Raw genomic sequence first — 19,712 nt, forward strand, 5'->3', positions numbered from 1 at the left:
ATATCCAAATGTTCTGCTCTCCTCAGGGATATCAGCTGATGGTAAAAGTGTACTAGAAGGTAATCTAAGTCAGAAACACAGCTAACAAAAGGTGAGCACTTTTCAGTTGGCGTATGGGGATGATGATGTACCATCCATCAGCTGTCTGACAGGCTGTGAGCTGGCTTTGTAAGAGTTAATGCACTGCCTCAGCAACTCAGCCACCAATGAGCCCATCCAGGCACCAACAAGGCTCTGCTGCCCGGCAGCTTCCTTCCTTTTCAACATTGCACTGGAAATTACCCAAACAAGCAGAACGAAGCAGACTGCAAAGGTCACACCTGGCGTGTGGCCAGGCTGCTCTCCAGCTCCGAAACGGCACCCCCAATTGCCAGGTTCAGGGCAGCCTTGTGTTTTCCCTCCTTTGTTTCTTTTTTCCTCCCCCAGCTGTTCCATTCATAGGCCCAAGCTCAGCAATCTGCCCTTCCCAGAAAAAGAGCCCCTTATTAAGCTGAGCTAACTCAAAGGGCCAGCACAGCACGTGCCACTCCTTATCGGCACCATCTCAAGATCCTATTCCATGGTGCTTAGGCAACAAAAAAAGTAAATGGACTTAACTCCCATTGGCTCCCCTACAGCAATTCAAACAAAAGTGCAAAGCAACAAAGACATTTCCCCCCCATGGCAGGTGTTGGTGTCAGATTCCGCCTGAAGCAAACAGGAGCAGGAGAAAAGGGGGGTGGGATGAGTGCTTTCCAGTGAAGCTTAGACATGCAGGGGGCAAAGAGAGCCAGAACCAAGCTTGTTATTACTATGGCTGCTTAGTAGGATGGGCATAGCAAGAGTCCCTTATTTATAGTGCAGCACCCAGTGGAAAAGGAGGAGACCAACCCAGAATAAACGAGGGCTGTTTCAATTTTAGGCAAGCAACAGAAGGAATCTGGTTAGTAAATTGAGCATGACGCCATGTGAGCAACCTCTTACCTTTCTCAATTACTGTAATGAGATCTTTACATATTTTAATCTAAAGGGAAAGAACACAAAATTATGTAAATATGGGAATAGCGCACCTGCTGCTCTAATGACAGCCTTGTACACATTAGTTACACAGAGGTATTAATGGGGGGGGGGAGACGCAAGTTGTGCGAGTTAACGGGAATGATACTTCCAGTGCCTATCATTTGGAAATGGAACTAATGAACATTAGCACTATTACTGTGTGAGATGTAGGTGGTAAACTGCTTCCACACCGCATCTCACCTCCCCCTGAAAAAGGAAGAGGTAGAAAAACATGACAGGAAAAACTGGAATAGCAATTTTCCCCCCACACAAAACATTCATTTGTTGCATTTTTCTGTGACAAATGGGACCACATACATTATTTCACACAGAGAAAATCCTCTGTGATTTGATACCTCTCAAGTATACATCCTCTGTCAGCATCATACTCCACAACATTCTTTGCTGGGGAGATAAAAGCGTATTGATGGTAGATGGTCCACAGTTCATAACACTGACATATTTAAAGTGAAAATTATACACAGAACATTAGATCTCAACATACAGGCAATCCCTTCCTGCAGACCAAAAGTAGGTTTGTACTAGCATGCATACATACAGTACATACATATATATAGAGAGGGGGGGGGGGGGGGGGGGGAGACTGGATTAGTCACAAATTTCTCAAAAATTTGGAATTATTTCCTAATTTTGTGCATTCTAAAAAAAACTAGGTTGGTGATATTTTAGGACCAAAACAGACTGCAGAAATAATCCAGCTTGAAACTACTAACTGCCCTGGCTCAGTGCTAGGGAATTTCGGGAACTGTAGTTTGTTGTGGCACCAGAGCTCTCTAACAGAGGCTAGATGTCTCACAAAACTACAGTTCCCAAAGCTCCCTAGTACTGAGCCAGGGCAGTTAAAGCGGTTTCAGACTGGATTATTTCTGCAGTCTGTTTCAGCCCTCTGACAAAGCAAATAGCAAACAGTATGTTTTTTCTGCCCAAAGAACTGTTCCACCTGATATTAGAGCAATGATAATATTACTAGTAGAAGTAACCAGCTTCACAAGGGTTGGAAACTCTTTGGCCCCAGCCCAATGTGTTTTACTTTCCTTCATACCTACTTGGGCCTGGCTCCGTCACCTACATATCCACTAGCCCAAGCCACCTTCCTCTCCTCCCACTCATCTAACTACCATGGTGCTTCTTTTTCTCCCACTTTTTCTCTTTCTTCCCCCCATCCAAGTCAGGAGTGGGAATCATTCAGCGCTACCAATGTTGTTGGACAACATATCCCATCAATAATCATCTGCCTAGACAATGGTGCCAATACCTACTACTGCAGTCCATCAACATCTAGAAGACTGCATGACTTCTTGATTTTGCAAATTTTTCTCTTTTCCTGTCCCAGTGATCTTTCTCCTTCCCTGTGCTCTTTTCTCTCTCTCCGTTTCCTCTACTCTCTTCTTTCTCACTGCTATTTATCTCTACCCCAGCACCCATTTAGCCTTTCCCATTGCTCATTCTCCTCCCTTCGTTAAGGCAGCAGAGCTCTTTGAATTCTTTTTGAACATTGCTGATGGAAGTACGATATGAAGTGTTCTAGAGGCCCTCTAGAGAAATTAATATCTTAGGTTTGACTGCAATTTCCTCTCTGATGTTTAGGGAAGGATAAGGGGGTTTCTTGGCAAAAGCACCCCATGATAGGTTTGCCTTGGGACTGTCCTAAGTTGGAAACCAAGTCACACAGCAACAACAAGAAGGTCTGCAACCTAGTTACTGAATACCAAATTAAATTTAACTTATTTAATCCATTACTATAATTAATTCATTATAAAATAACTTTGAGGTTCATATTATTGGGGTCCCCTTAGTATATTTGCCAAGTTTCAGGTGCCTACGTTTCATGGTCATGATCTCCTGAGATCTATTAAACTCTCAATTAACTTTTGGCAAGGCACTTGATCTAAACATTACCTTGTAACTCTAAAACACGTGTAACATGGAATTAAATCAAAGTGCCCTCAGACTTAAAGTCATTCTGGCAGAAGAGATAGTTACCAAGTCTCACTGGTAATCTCTGTGGTCTTCAGCTAAAGTAGTGGTCCTATATGCACCTTTAAACAAGTTCACTTTCCAAATAGGAAAACACTGCATTGTAACTGCTGTCCTTTGAGAACACTTTGAATACTAAGATGAAACAAGCTCAAAACTTTTAAAAACATCCCAGGATACTGTTTAGAGCAGCAGCCTATTTTAAAAGCATGTTAGCACTAAGACATTCCTTTAAGCCAGTCTGTAGAAATTTCAGCACTGTTGAAATGAAATTTGTTCACAGTTCAATTTTGTTTTAGACTGAGGATCAAGCAAAATGTACTTTCCATAACAAGCCATACATTTCAATAAGAATGTCTTGAGTTTTCAAACATGCCACACCATTCCTACTTCAAGCAACTGAAAGAAATATGTCACAATTTGGATGCTGTAATGGACCCTGTATTAGTTCGTCTGGATATCTTGGAAGGATCTAATGGTGTGGATTGGCATTACCAGGAACTAAGAAACCATGGCCTCTCAGGAAAGTGTGGAACTATCAATATGACCCTTGATTTTTTTATTCTGCATAAAATGGGTGGGTGAATACTAGTAGTAGGAAGACATACAGCAATACCGTCCCATTAAGTATCTGCTTCAACTATTTGATGACCATCCTGCTACTACAATGTTTACTACTCCCACAAGATATTCTGCTTTGATTAAGAGAAGATTCTGCTTCATTCCATGACAGATTATTTATTTATTTATTTATTTACAGCTTCCTGGTGAAGAAAGTAATAGGCCATATTTGTATGCCTCTGTCAAGGCGTTTATCTTGGTGTGTAAGAATGTCAGCCTGGATATGGTCTTGGAATACCAACAGGGCAAGGTTTATTTTTCTTAGTCCTAACCAATTTCTCCTCCTCCAGGCCTCTTTGACTAAAGTTCTCTGGACGAATTGACTATTTTCAGGTGCACAATCCCCCTTGTCCCATCCAAACTATCTGACAGCTGTACTGATCCTTGTGAGGGGACCTGTAGGCTGATCTTTCTTGTAAGGTAGTCTTCTTCAATGTTAGTGAAATGAGAAAGATCTGGTGCTTCTACCTATCTAATTTAAAAAAAAAAAATGCTAGTAGGACCTTTGTGAATATTTGAGGACCCAGTATTAGCCTGAATGAAAATTCTTGATCTCATAGATAAAGTTTGGTATCTTCTATTGGATGATCAGAATGCAATAAGTTCACAAGCCTCTGAGAGGGTCTAATGATCATTAGATGTCTTAACTTTCCAGGACAAACATGATGGATTTGAGCATTTCCATTCTGTGCAAGTAGCACACAAATCTGTTTAGATCATGCCGATTAGGTCTCTATTAACAAGATAACAGAAGCAAACACATCTTGAATGGATCTTTCCTTCCTTATTTTATTTTTTATGTTTACTTCTGTAGAGGATCTATGTTCTCCTGATCTATCAGTTACAGTGCTCAGTGTCTCCTCTTCCACCTTTTTGAAGGGCTAAACACTTGTAGCATTTTATTCTCATTTTAGTTTTAACGTTTAAAATTTATTTCAACCTTAGAAGGTTGTGTACTTCCTCTTGCCAGCACTGGAGTGCACAACTCCTCTATTATTTGCTGGTAAAGAAAATCTGTAAAAAAGAAGGGTGGCAATCCCCTTACAGGCTACACTTTGCATTAAACAAACAAACAAACAAACAAAAAACCATGCTGCACAAGTAGTGCTAGCAAGAATCAAGTTCTAAGAAAAGTGCAGAGTTTTTATTGCCTGGAATGACCCCAAGACATTTCTTCCTTTTTGTGAGCAGCTGCTGCTCGGCCCTTTAGAGAAGTCATAATTCTGTTTGTATCAGTCTGTTGCCATAGAAATGGATGTGATTGCACACATTCACATCTACAGACCCAGAAGATGGATAAGCATTACCACCAGAAGGTGACAGTATCTGGTTCAGACAATCCAAAATAAGCAATTCAGTTGCCAAGAGGTGAGAGGGTAAGGCGAAAATCAGTGTGCTCTTAATATGATCCAATAAAAACATTCTCTCTTCTGAAATGTTAGATTTCACCTGCATTCTATAAAAGTTGGGGAGTAGGACCACATGTATCTGGGAGATTTGTAACTACTAATTGTACTACCTGTTACTAATTTGGAATTATTATTTTTTACCTTTATTTCCTTGAAAGCCATAAAGATTTAAAGCCTGAAAATAGGTAGCAGAGGGCCCTGTCCTCAAGTGATGGATTCTGAGAGCCATCCATCAGAGCCAAAACAAACAGATATGGAGTACAATCACAAGGATCTTGTTCTACACAAGACTAATGGAAATGGAAATCAGATGCACATGTTTATGGTTGTGGGATGGAGTCGGGAGAAAGAGTCAACTAAAATTTTTAACTTGGACACTAAAATGCCTTGGTCCATATGACAAGAAGCACTTGGAAGGCCTGAGTAAAACCAGGCCATCACAGCTGTGATTGCTTTACTTTAAGGGATGTGCTGTAATACCTATTGTTCCATAAAACAGCAACAGTTATTCTGTAATATTAAAGTAGCCAGTTTGCTGACCAATTATAATGGATTCCACAGTTTCTTCTTAAGTTTAATGATAGTCTTAAGAATATAAAAGCTTAAATTCATAATCAGAGCATGTATCTTGCTTCTCCTGCAACTGGAAAAAGTTGCATTTGCTCTGTCTTGAACATTAGTCTTTATTTTGCAAATCATTAGCTTGCACATGAATGACCTCACAGTGAACAGATACACTTGGACACAGCAGTGATCAGATCAGTCCTCTCGGCAATCTAGTATGTCCATTTCAATTGATCGTTTAAGGGACCAACTGAAACTTGGATATTCTGAAACATGTGTTTTCCGATATGGATTTTGGGATGCCAACATCACACAAGCTGAAATTCACATGCTAGCGTCAAAATACGTCTATTATTAGCTCTTGATTAAGTTATTGGGAAACTAAACACTAATTTACTTTTCTGGAACATTAACATTTCCAGTAACTGAGGAAGTTAACTATAATTAGCTCTATGGTTTTTATTTGCTCAATTCTATTAATTCATTAGCTTAGTGGGAGCTAAATTAGCATCCCATGTCTGACAAGTAAGGTGAAGATGTTCAAGGGTGTTATTATTAAAAAAAAGTGATAGCAGATAGTCATTTCTCTTCTTCAAGATCTCAGAAATGCCTACAGGAAGAAATGCAGAAAAGATTAATCACCAGATTTACTTTTTCCATATTCTATCCTGTTGCCATATTGCATATTCCTTATCCTGTTTGCCCCAACCTTACTAGATGATATGACTGGGTCAGTGGAAAAATGGACGTGGATTTTTTGTTATATTTAAAATGAAAATATTATAGAAGACTATGAGTGACATTATTTAACTTGAGCATGTCCATTAAAAAGCTATATAAAATAAAATAAACTATTGTATATGGCTAATGTAGTGAAATGTTAACTGGACAAGTTGGCTAAGAATCAATGAGCTGAATCCAACCCCCTTCCTGCCATGGTGTTGTGTGGTCAGCTTGGATTTATGGAGATCCTATCCTAGGGATTTCTTGGCATGAGTTATATCCCGTTCACCCACTTTTTTCTATGTTGAGCATTTTTTTTCATCTTCAAGGAATGTGAGTTATAAAGAGGAAGGGGGAGAGGGGAAGAATGTAGTTGCAGCTTTAAGACTAACTGGTTTTTATTTTAGCATGAGCTTTCATGGATATAAACGCACTTTTTCAGATGCGGTACAGAGTGAAATTAAAACCTTAGGTTATAAAGTATATTTATATAGTTGTGGGAGTGGGATAGAATGTAATATGATCGAGAAAAATCAAATTATGCCTTTTGCCCTAAAATGCAAATACCCACTCTCACAACGTTAAATATTATTTTTAAAACCCCAGGTTTTTGATATAACTTTGTACTGTGTCGAAGAAGTGGGTTATTCCATGAAATCTCATGCTAAATGTGGTTGTCAACGTCCAAATAAAGATTTATTCTATTATCTAATGCTAAAATAAAAACCAGTTTGGGCCTTAAAGGTGTTGCTACTTTCCTACCTCTTTTTCCCTTCCCCTTTTTATGCTGTAACAGACAACACAGCTGCTTCTTTGAATCTAGGACAGAAGAAAAGAAAAAAGTAAAGAGCGGTAATGATCATAGTAAACACTCAAGGACTCTTTTGGCACATCAAAACCGACCTTTTTTATGGTTATAAGATTTTGAAATGCTCCACAGTCATTAAGTTCATGTAGTCCATAAATAAATAGCTGCCTGTGAAGGACAGGCATAACAAACACATGCATGCTGTTATTTCTTAATTTAAAATTTATTATTTTTGATGATTGTACTATTAAACGTTTTTAAATTTATTGAGTTGCATTATAATACTTACTTAATTCTGATTAAACTAAATGACTGAGTTTTTTACTTTACTTGTTTAATTATGTGACTGCCTGGGTACCAGCTCTAGGGAAAGATGGATTACATCAAACCAAAACAAATCAATAAATACACGTATGTTGCCTTGAGACTTTCTGGTGTTTTCCCTCAAAAAGCTCACTTGCTTTTTCCTCGTGCCAAGTAATAACGGGACTGAGCATTTCTGATCCTCCAGCTGCTGGATTACAATTACCTCATAGCCACCAATGATATTGGCTATGATGTGAATTGCAGTTAAATATCTGGAGACCACACATTGCCCACCTTTGGTCTAGAGTCTAGACATTTAATCTGGATTTGGATAGGTTTATGCTGCAGATTCTTAGCTTGTGGTACTGTTCTAAAATCCCATATATGTCTACTCATACGTAAGCCAAACTGAGCTCAATAGGACTCATTCTCAGTTACACTATAAAGGTTTAGAATCTTGCAGTACAATATGGTATGGGTGCAGACTAGCTAATATGTAGCCGTGTTGTCCAAAGCCAAAGTCATGAAGGATTTTTAAAAAAATCTATTTCAAAACTCTTTTGCCTGCCTGATTATTTTAATTTTTCTACTACTTGTTTCAACAGGAGGGAAACAACCATACAACTCTAGAGTAACACAGTCTTCCCTCCCACTTCCTGAGCAGGAGAGGGCTTTGATGTAGCCCAGCATGCCCATATTTTGCTTTAGAGCTATCACACTTAGTGGAACTTTCTGGCACGGGTCAGAAGACCTCTACAATGACTCTCCTCTCTGTCTGTGTGGAGAAAACCTCCAGGATCGATGGCTCTTGGGATGGCCTCAAAGAGCTACAGAATGGCACATCCAGTTGTCGTTGTATAGAAACACTCTGGTGGCGCAGTGGTTAAATGCCGTACCTGCAGGCATTCACTCGAAACCACAAGGTTGCGAGTTCAAGACCAGCAAAAGGGCCAAGCTCGACCGGCTTGCATCCTTCCGAGGTCGCTAAAATGAGTACCCCAGACTGTTGGGGGCAAATTAGCTTACTTGCTAATTAGCTTATTGCTGTCACCGCTATGATCTTTGGAATAGCGGTAATATAATAAAACAATTATTATTATATAATTATTATTATATACTGCCTATCATTCTGATATCTAAACTGCTGATATTCTTTCATGCCATTTCAATCCTGGCGTCTGTGTCCAAGTCTGCCTTGCATCAATCATTTTCTGCATTCAAGTTGGGGAAGAATGAAGCCTTGCCAGACTTTTTGCCAATTGGGAAACATTCTGTTCTGATAGTTTGCCTCTTGTCTATGTATAGATGTAATATAAGGACTATAAGATGTAGTGGCACTCCCATGTTTTTAAGAGGCTTTCATAGTTTTCTGTGATCTATGCTATAGTCTATAAAGCACAAGCTGATTTTTTCCCCTTGGAATTCTGGTACACTCATTAGACAATGAGGAAATTGAAATAGCAAAAGAGTTCCTGTACCTTGGATCAAACACTGATCAACACAGAGACTGCAGCCATGAAGTAAGAAGAAGACTAGGAATGGGGAGGGCAGCTAATGAAGGAAATAGACAAGATTCTAAGGAGTAGAGATAGACAATTAAGCACTAAAGTTGGAATCATACATTGTATCCCCCATCACCATGTGAGAGTTGAACAGTGAAGAAAGCAGAGAAGAAGAAAATCAATGCATTTGAAGAGGTGGTGCTGGAGAAGAGTGTTGAGGATACCATGGACAGCCAAAATAGGTCCCTGAAGAGATCAAGGGTGAATTCTCCCTTGAAGCCAAGATGACCAAATGGAGGCTGTCAACCTTTGGTTGTATCATGAGAAGGCATGACTCATTAGAAAATACAATAATGCTTGGAATGGTAGAGGGCAGAAGAAAGAGAGGAGGGCCACATGCTAAATGGACAGACTCAATTGGAGAGATCGTGGGCATGAATTTGCAGGACATGAGCAAAGCAGAGGAGAATAGGCATCTCCATCTTGGAAATGGCTCATCCACAGGGTGGTCATGAGGTGGGGTAGATCTGAGGACAGCTAACAACAATAATAATCCTGAACTATGAATTATCCTGGAAAATTTCTTTTATACTGTTGAGTGGGACAGTAATTATTTTCAATAAATGTAGGCCAATGCCAAACACAGATGCTAGTAATTCAGGGCCATTTATTTCCTAGACAGTTTAGCCTACTGAGACTTATCCCCAGGGACTTTACAGATAAACCTTATAATGGCAAATAAATAAATAAATAAAGTGCAAAGCACACAGGTGTGTTCTGTCAGAACACTGGGCTGTTTTTTGGGTTACTGAGCCCACATTTTAAAAAACCCCATGACAACTTCCATGTATAATAAACACACTCAAGAATCAAGCATTTATGGTAAAAGAATTACATTTGGGGATTTACGTATTTCTTTGGGGGCTCTATTACTATTTCCCATTGAATTTATTAGTTAAATGTCTCGATAACATTCAAATTAGTGGAACTTCTATACTTTTATAAAATAAATGACAGAACGTTGCAGTCTTGGCAGGATATGTAAAGAATTCAGTTCACAGCTGCTCCACATTTTTAATAGAGAAAACATTAATCAAAGCTTTACTTATAAGCTTTTCTAATGTTGTTTAGTATTCCAGTTCAACAAAGATCAATAGAGGCCATCCCCGTCTCTTGACGCCTCTCCAGGAAGCAGAGGTGCGATTATGTAAATAGCAATGGTTCCTCTATACTTCTGCCAGCTTGCTTATCTCCAAAGCCTTCTGCCTGCTGCTATTGGCGACCAATACAAGTACATGCGTATGCGTATACCTCTTATCTCTTAACAAAGCTCGGAAAGCTCAAGGACTGAAACCACTAATGTTAAACAGTGATGCATGCCTGATTTTATTTGTAAAGTGATTCATTTCAGTAAATTTAATTTGTTATATTTCTTAGTTCAGATATAAAGATAGTCAGTCAGTTAGAATAAGAGAAAGAAAACAGATGCGCCTAAACATTCACTAGGGTTTGAGATAATCCATCAATTCAACAATCCAACACAGAATCATAATATAATTAGGAAGAGTCAGTTTCACAAAATGGGTATAAACAGGGAATAAAGGAATTTGCATTAAGAAATCCATCTGGTTTGCCTCATGTCCCTTTTGTTAGACAGAGTAATGAATTATGAAATGGACTCCCAAAACAAAAGCCTTCATTTAAAAGCATGAACACATGCATACAGACTCTTAAAATAAAACTCATCATATGAACGTTAAAAGTCCAGTAATGTATAGCATATACAACCACTAGCATTATGGTTGACTGACACAACCCCATTTTTTTACCCTGCAAACGGTTAATCCTTGGTCCTAGTACTGAAGAAGCATAATCCCCATTTAGCATCAGAAGCAATGCTTTCTACTGTGAAGAACTATTTTTCAATAAGTACGCACTGATTCACGAATGGGTTTTGCACAACATATTCTCAGCACAGCAAGAAGCCTACACTCTTGAATGAATCAGAACACATTAGTGAGAGAAAGTTCATTAACCTTGCTAGATTCAGAGGTTAACAGGATAGCTAAAGAAAGGAACTGAGTGAACAGCTCTGATGCAAAACAAATTAAAATGAATGTCATCACTCCTTTTGATATTCATTAGCTAATTCAGAGGGAGAATGCTCTTCTTAAATTTGCAACCATTTATCAGTGGAAAACAGGTGTACATCTGTCATTCAAGTGCTTCTCTGTGGTGAAAGAAATAATAATAATAATAATAATAATAATAATAATAATAATAATAAATAGTAGCAGCAGCAACTGAGACTCACCACATGCACCAAGTGAATAACTGGGAGAAGGACAGAAGACTTGAGCAGCAAAATCCTCAAATGTCATTACTTCTTTGTGATTCTGGATTATTGCTTCAAGATACAGTGCTCTTTCCTCATAACTGTAGGAAACTGGTTAAGGAAGCCTATAGGATTTGAACTCTAGCACTGCACAAACATATTTAACCCATACAATTTACAAAGAAACTGTATATCTCATTTGTCACAATATATTGTCAAAACCATATGATTCCAAGTATTGCAATAATTAATATCTTTCTGGGATTGAAATGGATGCAATACTTCAATACTAAGCTAATTAAGAAAGAGGCTGGTTTCCAAACTAAATTTGGACGTCAATGTAACAAATGAAAAAAACTGTCATGTAACCACAAAAGAAAAGCATTACAGGCATTATATTCTTTATTACAGATTATTTCTACATAAAATAATCATTTTTAAAATGAATTTTGTACCTGAGGTATATACTATAAAAGAGAAAACATAAGAAAACAACATTGCTTCATTTAAAGTAGAAAGATTTATATAATTATTAAGTTTTGTGATATGCTAAAGTCACAAAGTCTTTCTTGGAAAATTGTTGTTATACATCAGAAATCTTATTTCTTAATGTACCCAATTAAAAAAGAAAGAACATATGTATATTCCGGTTTTAATTATGGTGACAACAAAGCATCTAAAACCAACTGTATTGCCTTTTAATTAAAACCCAGCAACCTGGAACACACACCATTCAAATGCCTAATCAAAAACCAGTCACCAATAAAACTTACAAGTGTAACAAGCTGAAGCAACTTTCCAGCTGTCTTAATAGGACCCCTGCTTGTGATAGCTTTTCATAAAGGAAAGAGCAAATCTCTCTCTTTGTGTGCAGCTTCTGTTTTCTTTGAAGGTGAATCATGCACTTCAAATAACAGGACAACATTCTGAACAAACCTACAATGGATTAAAGCATTTCACATATGACTTTATGAATTAGACACCCAAACTGCCAGTAGGACTTCATTTCCTCTCACAATTTAAAAATAGGTTTTAACATGTTCCTAGTATTTTCCAAATGTTAGAAAATATCTTAGTTTTACGTAACACTTGCAGGAACGGAAAAAGGGCAAAATCTTAGCAACTTGCTCATTTAGGTAGCACATCATACAAAAGACTTGACAGTAGTAAATGATTTGAAAGCTATTTACTTTCAAACATCAAAGTCAACAGATCATCAGCTAGGAAGGAACCAAGGTGAAATCGTTTCCAAATACATGCTCAGTATCACCCCTGCATGGCAGCAACATGTACATGGTTGTTCACACAATGTACCTGCTGACATTTTTATTTACTTTGTGCTTTCAAAGACCATTCTTGTTAGTACAAGCATTGGCCTGTGTACCCGACTGTATTTGGGGCTGCTTTACTGTTATAGGCTGAACTCCTGATGACTCTTGTTAATGAATAGGCTGCCAAACTTCCTATGAGAGGAGGCACACGCCTAGAATCTATTCTAAAGGGACTGACTGATGCCATTCAGATCTCATTATGAACATGCTTATTCCGCATAGCACTTGGCTGTTGCCAGGGCTCCCTATTCCACACTGAAACAGCAAGCCGCTGGTCCTGAACAGCAGGATGTTAGGCCTGAGTGGCCGTCTGGTGCACAGACTTTCTGACACTAAGCTGGCACGTGCTAGCGCAGCAGGAGAAGACCAAGGCGTGACAAATTACTGGAAGAGCTAAGCTAGACTTATGGCTGAAAACCACCTGAGCCTGTGGACCTCTGTGGGCCTGCCATCTACTCTCAATTCCTCTCTGGCCCTTTTAGTCAGCAGTCTGCTCATGGGCTCAGTTCAATCGAGGCAGATAAACTGGAAACTCTTTTCATGCTGTGCCTAATAACATTCTGTAAAAAAGGCTTCAGACACCCAGCACATAAGCACAGGATGTAATAAATGGTGGAGGTGCCCAAGTGCATTTTGCTAAGATACTACAAATGGTAAATTAATGCAAGTCAATAATGAAATGAATAATAATGATGCTATTTCAGAGCAGTGTACATATTCACACAGTAATGAGAGCAGAAGTAATGATGAGCAACAATATTGCTTCCCCAACCCATGTGGAAATCAACAGATATACATTTATAATGTGATTACTATATACAGTTTCTTTATACATAAAAGAAGGAAATTTCCCAGCAATGTGAAACTGATTTTTCCTGCATGTTCAAAAGGTAGGTATCAGGAGGCTAGAAAAAACAAGAACCCCAAAGAGTTTTCAAATTTCTTCCCCTCAAGGTTTTCTGCCTGATTTCTAGCTATTCTATAACAGGGAGAAGAAACACTCCTAGTTTGTGACATTCAACATGACTAGTAGCCACTGACATAAATATCATTTATGAACCTGCTTTTAAAGCTGCCAATGTTGGCAGTCATCAATCATATTCTACAATTTAAGAATTGTCACAGTTTGACTATGGGTTGTGAACATAACAGTTCCTTTTGTCTGTTCTGGATCTACCACTATTCAGCATCAGCTGATCACTCAGTATTATTATGATTATTATGATCTAGTATCAGAATTCTGTTCTGAGCACTTAATGACCGAAATTGATCCAACTCATCTTGTAAGCATTGCAGTCCCCCTCTCCTATGGCCAATTCTGTGCTGTCTAGGAGTGGGGGGACAAGTGAGGAAGTGTTGTTCCTAGTCATACTGTGATAGACATCTGGACAGATCTCCATGGGCCCTTGCAAGCTCTGCACATGGCATTCTTGCAGTGAGTCCAGCTACAAGAAAATATCTGAATGTATCCTTGCTCATCTCTTTCTCTCCAAAACATGGAAATGGCCATGTGAAGGGGAACTGAATGCCTTGGAAGGTGAGGGGTTTTTTTTGGATTGCGTCGGCAGATGTAGCTACAGAGACAAATGTACAGAATACTTCTCTGATACATGATCTTGGCATGTGTAATTTGATATGCAGAAGTGCAAATAATTACTGTTTTTGAACTCACTGCTAGAGATTGGTGAAAAGGCCAAATCATCAGGGTCCTTAATGTTGATGTTTACCGGAGCATTTTTTGAGGAGGAAGCCCACAGTCCTGCCCACCACTTGCACTTCATTAACCAAGGCATCCTTGTTGGTTAGGATCATATCTAAAATAGCCGACCCCCTTGTTGCCTCTTCCACCTTTTGGAAAATGAAATTGTCTTCCAGGCAAGGGAGGAATTTGCTAGACCTTGAGGATTGGGCTGAATTTGACTTCCAGCAAATATCAGGATAGTTGAAGTCGCCCATCACTACTACATCTCTCCTTTCTGAGTGTGTGGTCATCTGTTCTAGAAAGGCATCATCCAATTCCTCCGTCTGACTTGGGGGTCTGTAGTAGACTCCCACCATAACATCCCTGTTGTTTCCCTCCCCTTTAATTTTTATCCAGTTCTGAGACTCATCAGAAAGCAGAAGCCAGGCATAGTCAGACACACATTCTAGATTTTAGGAAAGCTGATTTCAGTAAACTTAGAGAAATACTGGGGGTGATCGCATGGTCAGGAACATTAAAAGAGAAGGGAGTTCAGGATGGATAGGAGTTTCTCAAAAGGGAGATACTGAAGGCACAATTTCAAACAGTTCCAGTGAGGAAAAAAAATGGGAGGTGTCTCAAGAAACCAGGATGGATGACTAAGGAACTTTCAACTGTGCTAAGTTTTAAATGGAACATGTATAAGAAATGGAAAAAATGAGGAAATCACCAAAGAGGAATTCAAACAAATAGCTAGCCTGTGCAGGGGTAAAGTCAGAAAAACTAAAGCACAGAATGAACTCAGGCTTGCTAGAGAGGTTAAGAACAATAAAAAGGGCTTTTTTGGATATGTCCACAGCAAAAGGAAGGCAAAGGAAATGCTAGGGCCACTGCGTGGAGAAGGTGGCAAAGTGCCAACAGGGGATAGAGAAAAGGCAGAATTACTCAACACCTTCTTTGCCTCTGTGTTCTCAGAAAAGGCAAAGGGTGCTCAACCTGAGGATAATGGAGCAGAGGGCAGAATAGGGGAATTTCAGCACAGTAAAGAGATAGTACAGAAATACCAGGTTAATCTAAATGAATATAAGTCGCCAGGACCAGATGAACTACATCCAAGAGTATTAAAAGAACTGACAAATTGTAATATCGAAGCCATTGGCAATAATTTTTGAGAACTCCTGGAGAACAGGAGAAGTCCCAGAAGACTGGAGGAGCGCAAACGTTGTCCCCATCTTCAAAAAGGGGAAGAAAGAGATCCCAACAATTATCATCCAGTTAGTCTGACATCAATACCAGGAAAGATTCTAGAGCAGATCATTAAACAGAGAGTCTGTGAACATTTATAATAATAATAATAATAATATGATTATTTGGTTATATCGCGTTTCCTACGATCAAAGCGGTTTACAGCATACATATGCATATACAACAACAAAGCAAGTAACAAAAAAACAAAACAAAAAAAACACAACTCTGCTTCTCTCCCCTCAAGATGGTGGTCGGGGCATTTAGAAGGCAATGCCATAATCACAAAAAGTCAACATGGGTTTCAGAGAAACAAGTCATGCCAGAGAAATCTGATCTCTTTTTTTGATAAAATTACCAGCTTGGTAGATGAAGGGAATGCTGTGGATATAGTATATCTTGATTTCAGTAAGGCTTTTGACAAAAGTTCCCCATGACATTCTTGCAAACAAGCTTGTAAAATGAGGGCTAGACAAAGGAACTGTTACATGGATCTGTAATTGGTTGACCGGCCGAACCCAAAGGGTGCTCAACAGTGGCTCCTTTTCATCCTGCAGAGAAGTGACCAGTGGGGTCCCACAGGGTTCTGTCCTGGGCCCAGTGCTATTCAACATCCTTATCAATGACTTGGATGACATAATTGGGGGCATACTTGTTAAATTTGCAGATGACACCAAATTAGGAGGAATAGCTAATACTCCAGAGGAAAGGATCAAAATTCAAAACAACCTGAATAGGATAGAAAGCTGGGCCAAAGCTAACAAAATTAACTTCAACAGGGAGAAATGTAAGGTACTGCACTTAGGGCGGAAAAATGAAATGCACAGATATAGGATGGGGGACACCTAGCTGAATGAGACTACATGTGGAAGGGATCTAGGAGTCCAAGTAGACCACAAGTTGAACATGAGTCAACAGTGTGATATGGCAGCTAAAAAGGCCAATGCAATTTCAGGCTGCATCAATAAAAGTATAGTGTCTAGAACAAGAGAAGTAATACTGTCCCTGTATTCTGCTTTGGTCAGGTTCCACCTGGAATACTGTGTCCAGTTCTGGGCACCACAATTAAGAAAGGACATTGAGAAACTGGAGCATGTCCAAAGGAGGGCAACTAAAATGGTGAAGGGTCTGGAAGCCATGCCCTTGAGGAACGACTTAGGGAGCTGGGGATGTTTAGCCTGGAAAAGAGAAGGCTAAGAGGTGATATGATAGCCCTGTTTAAATATTTGAAGGGATGTCATATTGAGGAGGGAGCAACCTTGTTTTCTGCTGCTCCAGAGAATAAGACCCAGAACAATAGATGCAAGCTCCAGGAAAAGAGATTCCACCTCAACATTAGGAGGAACTTCCTGAAAGTAAGGGCTGTTCGACAGTGGAACACTCTTCCTCAGAGTGTAGTGGAATCTCCCTCCTTGGAGGTCTTTAAGCAGAGGCTGGATGGCCATCTGTCAGGGATGCTTTGGGGGTTGGACTGGATGGCCCTTGTGGTCTCTTCCAACTCTACGATTCTATGATATATGTATGTATATGTATATATAAAGGCAAACGTATACCCCACCAAAATATCCTGAAAGCACCACATTCTGTCTGACATTGGAAACTAAGCAGGGCCAGTCCTGGTTAGTGCTTGGATGGAAGGCCCTGAATGAATACCAGCTGCTGTAGGCTATATTTCAGAGGAAGGAACTGTATTTCCTGTCTAAGAAAACCCTATGAAATTCATGGAGTTGTCATAGGTTGACAGGCAACTTTAAGCCACGTACACACAAACAAATATACACCAGCATAGCTATACTAGATTCTACAGCTGAGCAAACAGATGCATGCTGGGCACTATGGCCTTGAGCAAATCCACTATGGCCAACTCTGTCCCCACCAAGTCATAGTGAAAATGAGTGCTCCGTGTTCTTGTGGAAGGAGTGGTTGAATTAGAGACTGATTAACACAACTATTTTTATGCTAGAGAAGTACAACCACAGGATTCTTGCTTGTGCACTTAAACAAAAAATCAGGGAGGGACTGCAGACATTATTTCAGCATCAGCTATCAGAAGATTGTGCCAAGTACTGTAAATATGTAATCACATCATCCTCTTAAATAACATCTTCTCATATATTAAGGACAAAACTTCAAAGGGATAGTACACATTATCGGTTATGGTCCAGTAGCATGCACAGCTGCGTAATTTTAACCTGGAAATTTTGGGGGAATTCTGTAAGTGCTTGAGATAAGCACAATCAGATAATGCTTAACAGATACTTGCCCAATTTGTATTATAAAACCAGTCTATATTATAAATATAGGAATGGGGAAAAAGATTATTTTCAAATAGTTTTAAACTTGTCATCAGTTAGTTTCTAATTGCTACTGGCTATTATAATCCTATGCTTGTTTGCTCAGATGTAAGGAGATTACTACACAAGGCTTTTAAACCATGATTCCAGCAGGGAAAAAGTAGCTTTGCGGATACTTACTGCATGCTACTGCCTCCAACCTGTAGCTCCTGTGTTCCTGAGGTGTGATTTGGGCATACTTTTTCACTGATGGGGGAAATTCACCAATAACCTAACAGTTATGAAGGTCTCCAGGCGCAAAACATTGCTGCCAGGGCAGTTCTGTTACTGACACTTCAAACTTTATTTAAAAAGCGGTTCCATCCAGTTCTTAAGTATGAACAGATTACCAAAGAACATGGATTCAAAACTAGAGCTGCCAGAGTAAAAACTGAGAAGGCTCCTGTACCTTTAATGGTTGAGCAGAAGAGGGAATTTAGCTAGGTACTGGTTATCACTCAACCATGTAACAAGCAACACCTGTGGAAATTCCTTCTTCTATCCAACCATTAAAGGTACAGAAGCCTTCTCCAGTTTTTACTCTGGCAACCTGACGGTATAATTTGAAGCAGTACAGGGAGAAATGAGTCTGTCACATACTTAACATATGCAGATTGCTATCTGGAAAAAAAAAACATTTCCAAGAACTCAGAAGGTGGTAGGTGCTACTCCCTTTCACCTTTTTGAGCTATTCGGCATTATTTTACTCAGACTTTTCCTGTTTCAGCGTTGCCCTCTTCATGTAAATTAATTAAGAAACCAGAGACTGAGAACCACAAACTGCAGACACCTGGACCAGGGTTACTGTTGCATTAAAAAGAATAGAAAGAGTATAAAGACAAGAGTCACTTCAGTGGGCAATGTTTCCAGCTTGTAGCCTCATAGCCATACTGTGAACCCATGCTGTTTACTTCACTGTAACAATCAGAGGGGCCTAACAGAACACCTGGTCCTTTCGGATTCTGTGACTCCTTTGGCAGCTGAGTACAAAACTTCCCTACCAGGTGGTTGCACTTCAATTACATTCACTAGTCACACTAGAGTTAACAAGTACTCCATGAAAATCTTTAATGCATTACAAACAGTATGACTTTTGTTAACTGAAGGATACTTTTGCTCACATTCAATCCATGAAATTAAAATATTCCTTGCAAGAACACTGGTTGTAGAAGCTATAAATGCAGACTAAAATGTAATGTGCCAACTCTTTACAAGCCTCTGTTAAAAAGGATTTCAAAATTATTTGATCCAAATTTTGTTTTCAATCTGACATTTAAAATAGCAAATGTTTCTGTTTTGATTTCTTGTTAGTGCTTGTGTAATGTCAAACGTAACACACAAACTCAACTGATTCAATTTATTGTAAAGGAATGGTTTCAAAAAGCTCCTAAATCAATCTTTTATTTTTAAATACATTAGAAAAGATCAACTGAAGACATTTCACATTTTAGTTGATAGAAACTAGAAGAAACTTTCCATATACTTTGCTCTTTTAAAATGACATGGCTTTCTTTTAAGTAACTAATATCCACAGTTCTTTGGAAGAGCTGAATTTCTCAAGGATTACAAATAAAACTGCACCAACCTTTCCACATGTTCTATAATAGGATCCAAAACTGACTACTGATATTACGCCTAATAATATAATTTCCGAAAATTGAACGCCACTTGCATATTCAAACATATCCATTCTTTGTAAAGGGTTAGGTAACTGTGTGGGAAATGGGGGGCAGTTTCTGTCCCTATGTGCCACACCAGAGAATCAATGGTGTATTGGAAGGGGAATCATTAATGGGGATGGGGAGTTTTCACATGGCC

At 39.1% G+C, this 19,712-nt stretch overlaps 1 protein-coding gene across 3 annotated transcripts in view; it reads right to left on the bottom strand.

Annotated features, from left to right (window-relative positions):
- RALGAPA2 (Ral GTPase activating protein catalytic subunit alpha 2) overlaps nucleotides 1-19,712 on the bottom strand; it is a 226,676-nt gene that overhangs the window by 11,141 nt on the left and 195,823 nt on the right. For 2 of the 3 annotated variants that reach the window (XM_042461719.1, XM_042461720.1), the window contains one exon: nucleotides 11,284-11,405. In XM_042461719.1, the coding sequence (XP_042317653.1) occupies nucleotides 11,284-11,405 (122 nt within the window). Of the gene's footprint in view, nucleotides 1-963; nucleotides 1,004-11,283; nucleotides 11,406-19,712 lie in introns of all 3 variants that reach the window. The other variant, XM_042461721.1, reaches the window with a different exon arrangement.

This window comes from Sceloporus undulatus, chromosome 4 (genome assembly GCF_019175285.1).
Source record: "Sceloporus undulatus isolate JIND9_A2432 ecotype Alabama chromosome 4, SceUnd_v1.1, whole genome shotgun sequence".
NCBI lineage: Eukaryota > Metazoa > Chordata > Lepidosauria > Squamata > Phrynosomatidae > Sceloporus > Sceloporus undulatus.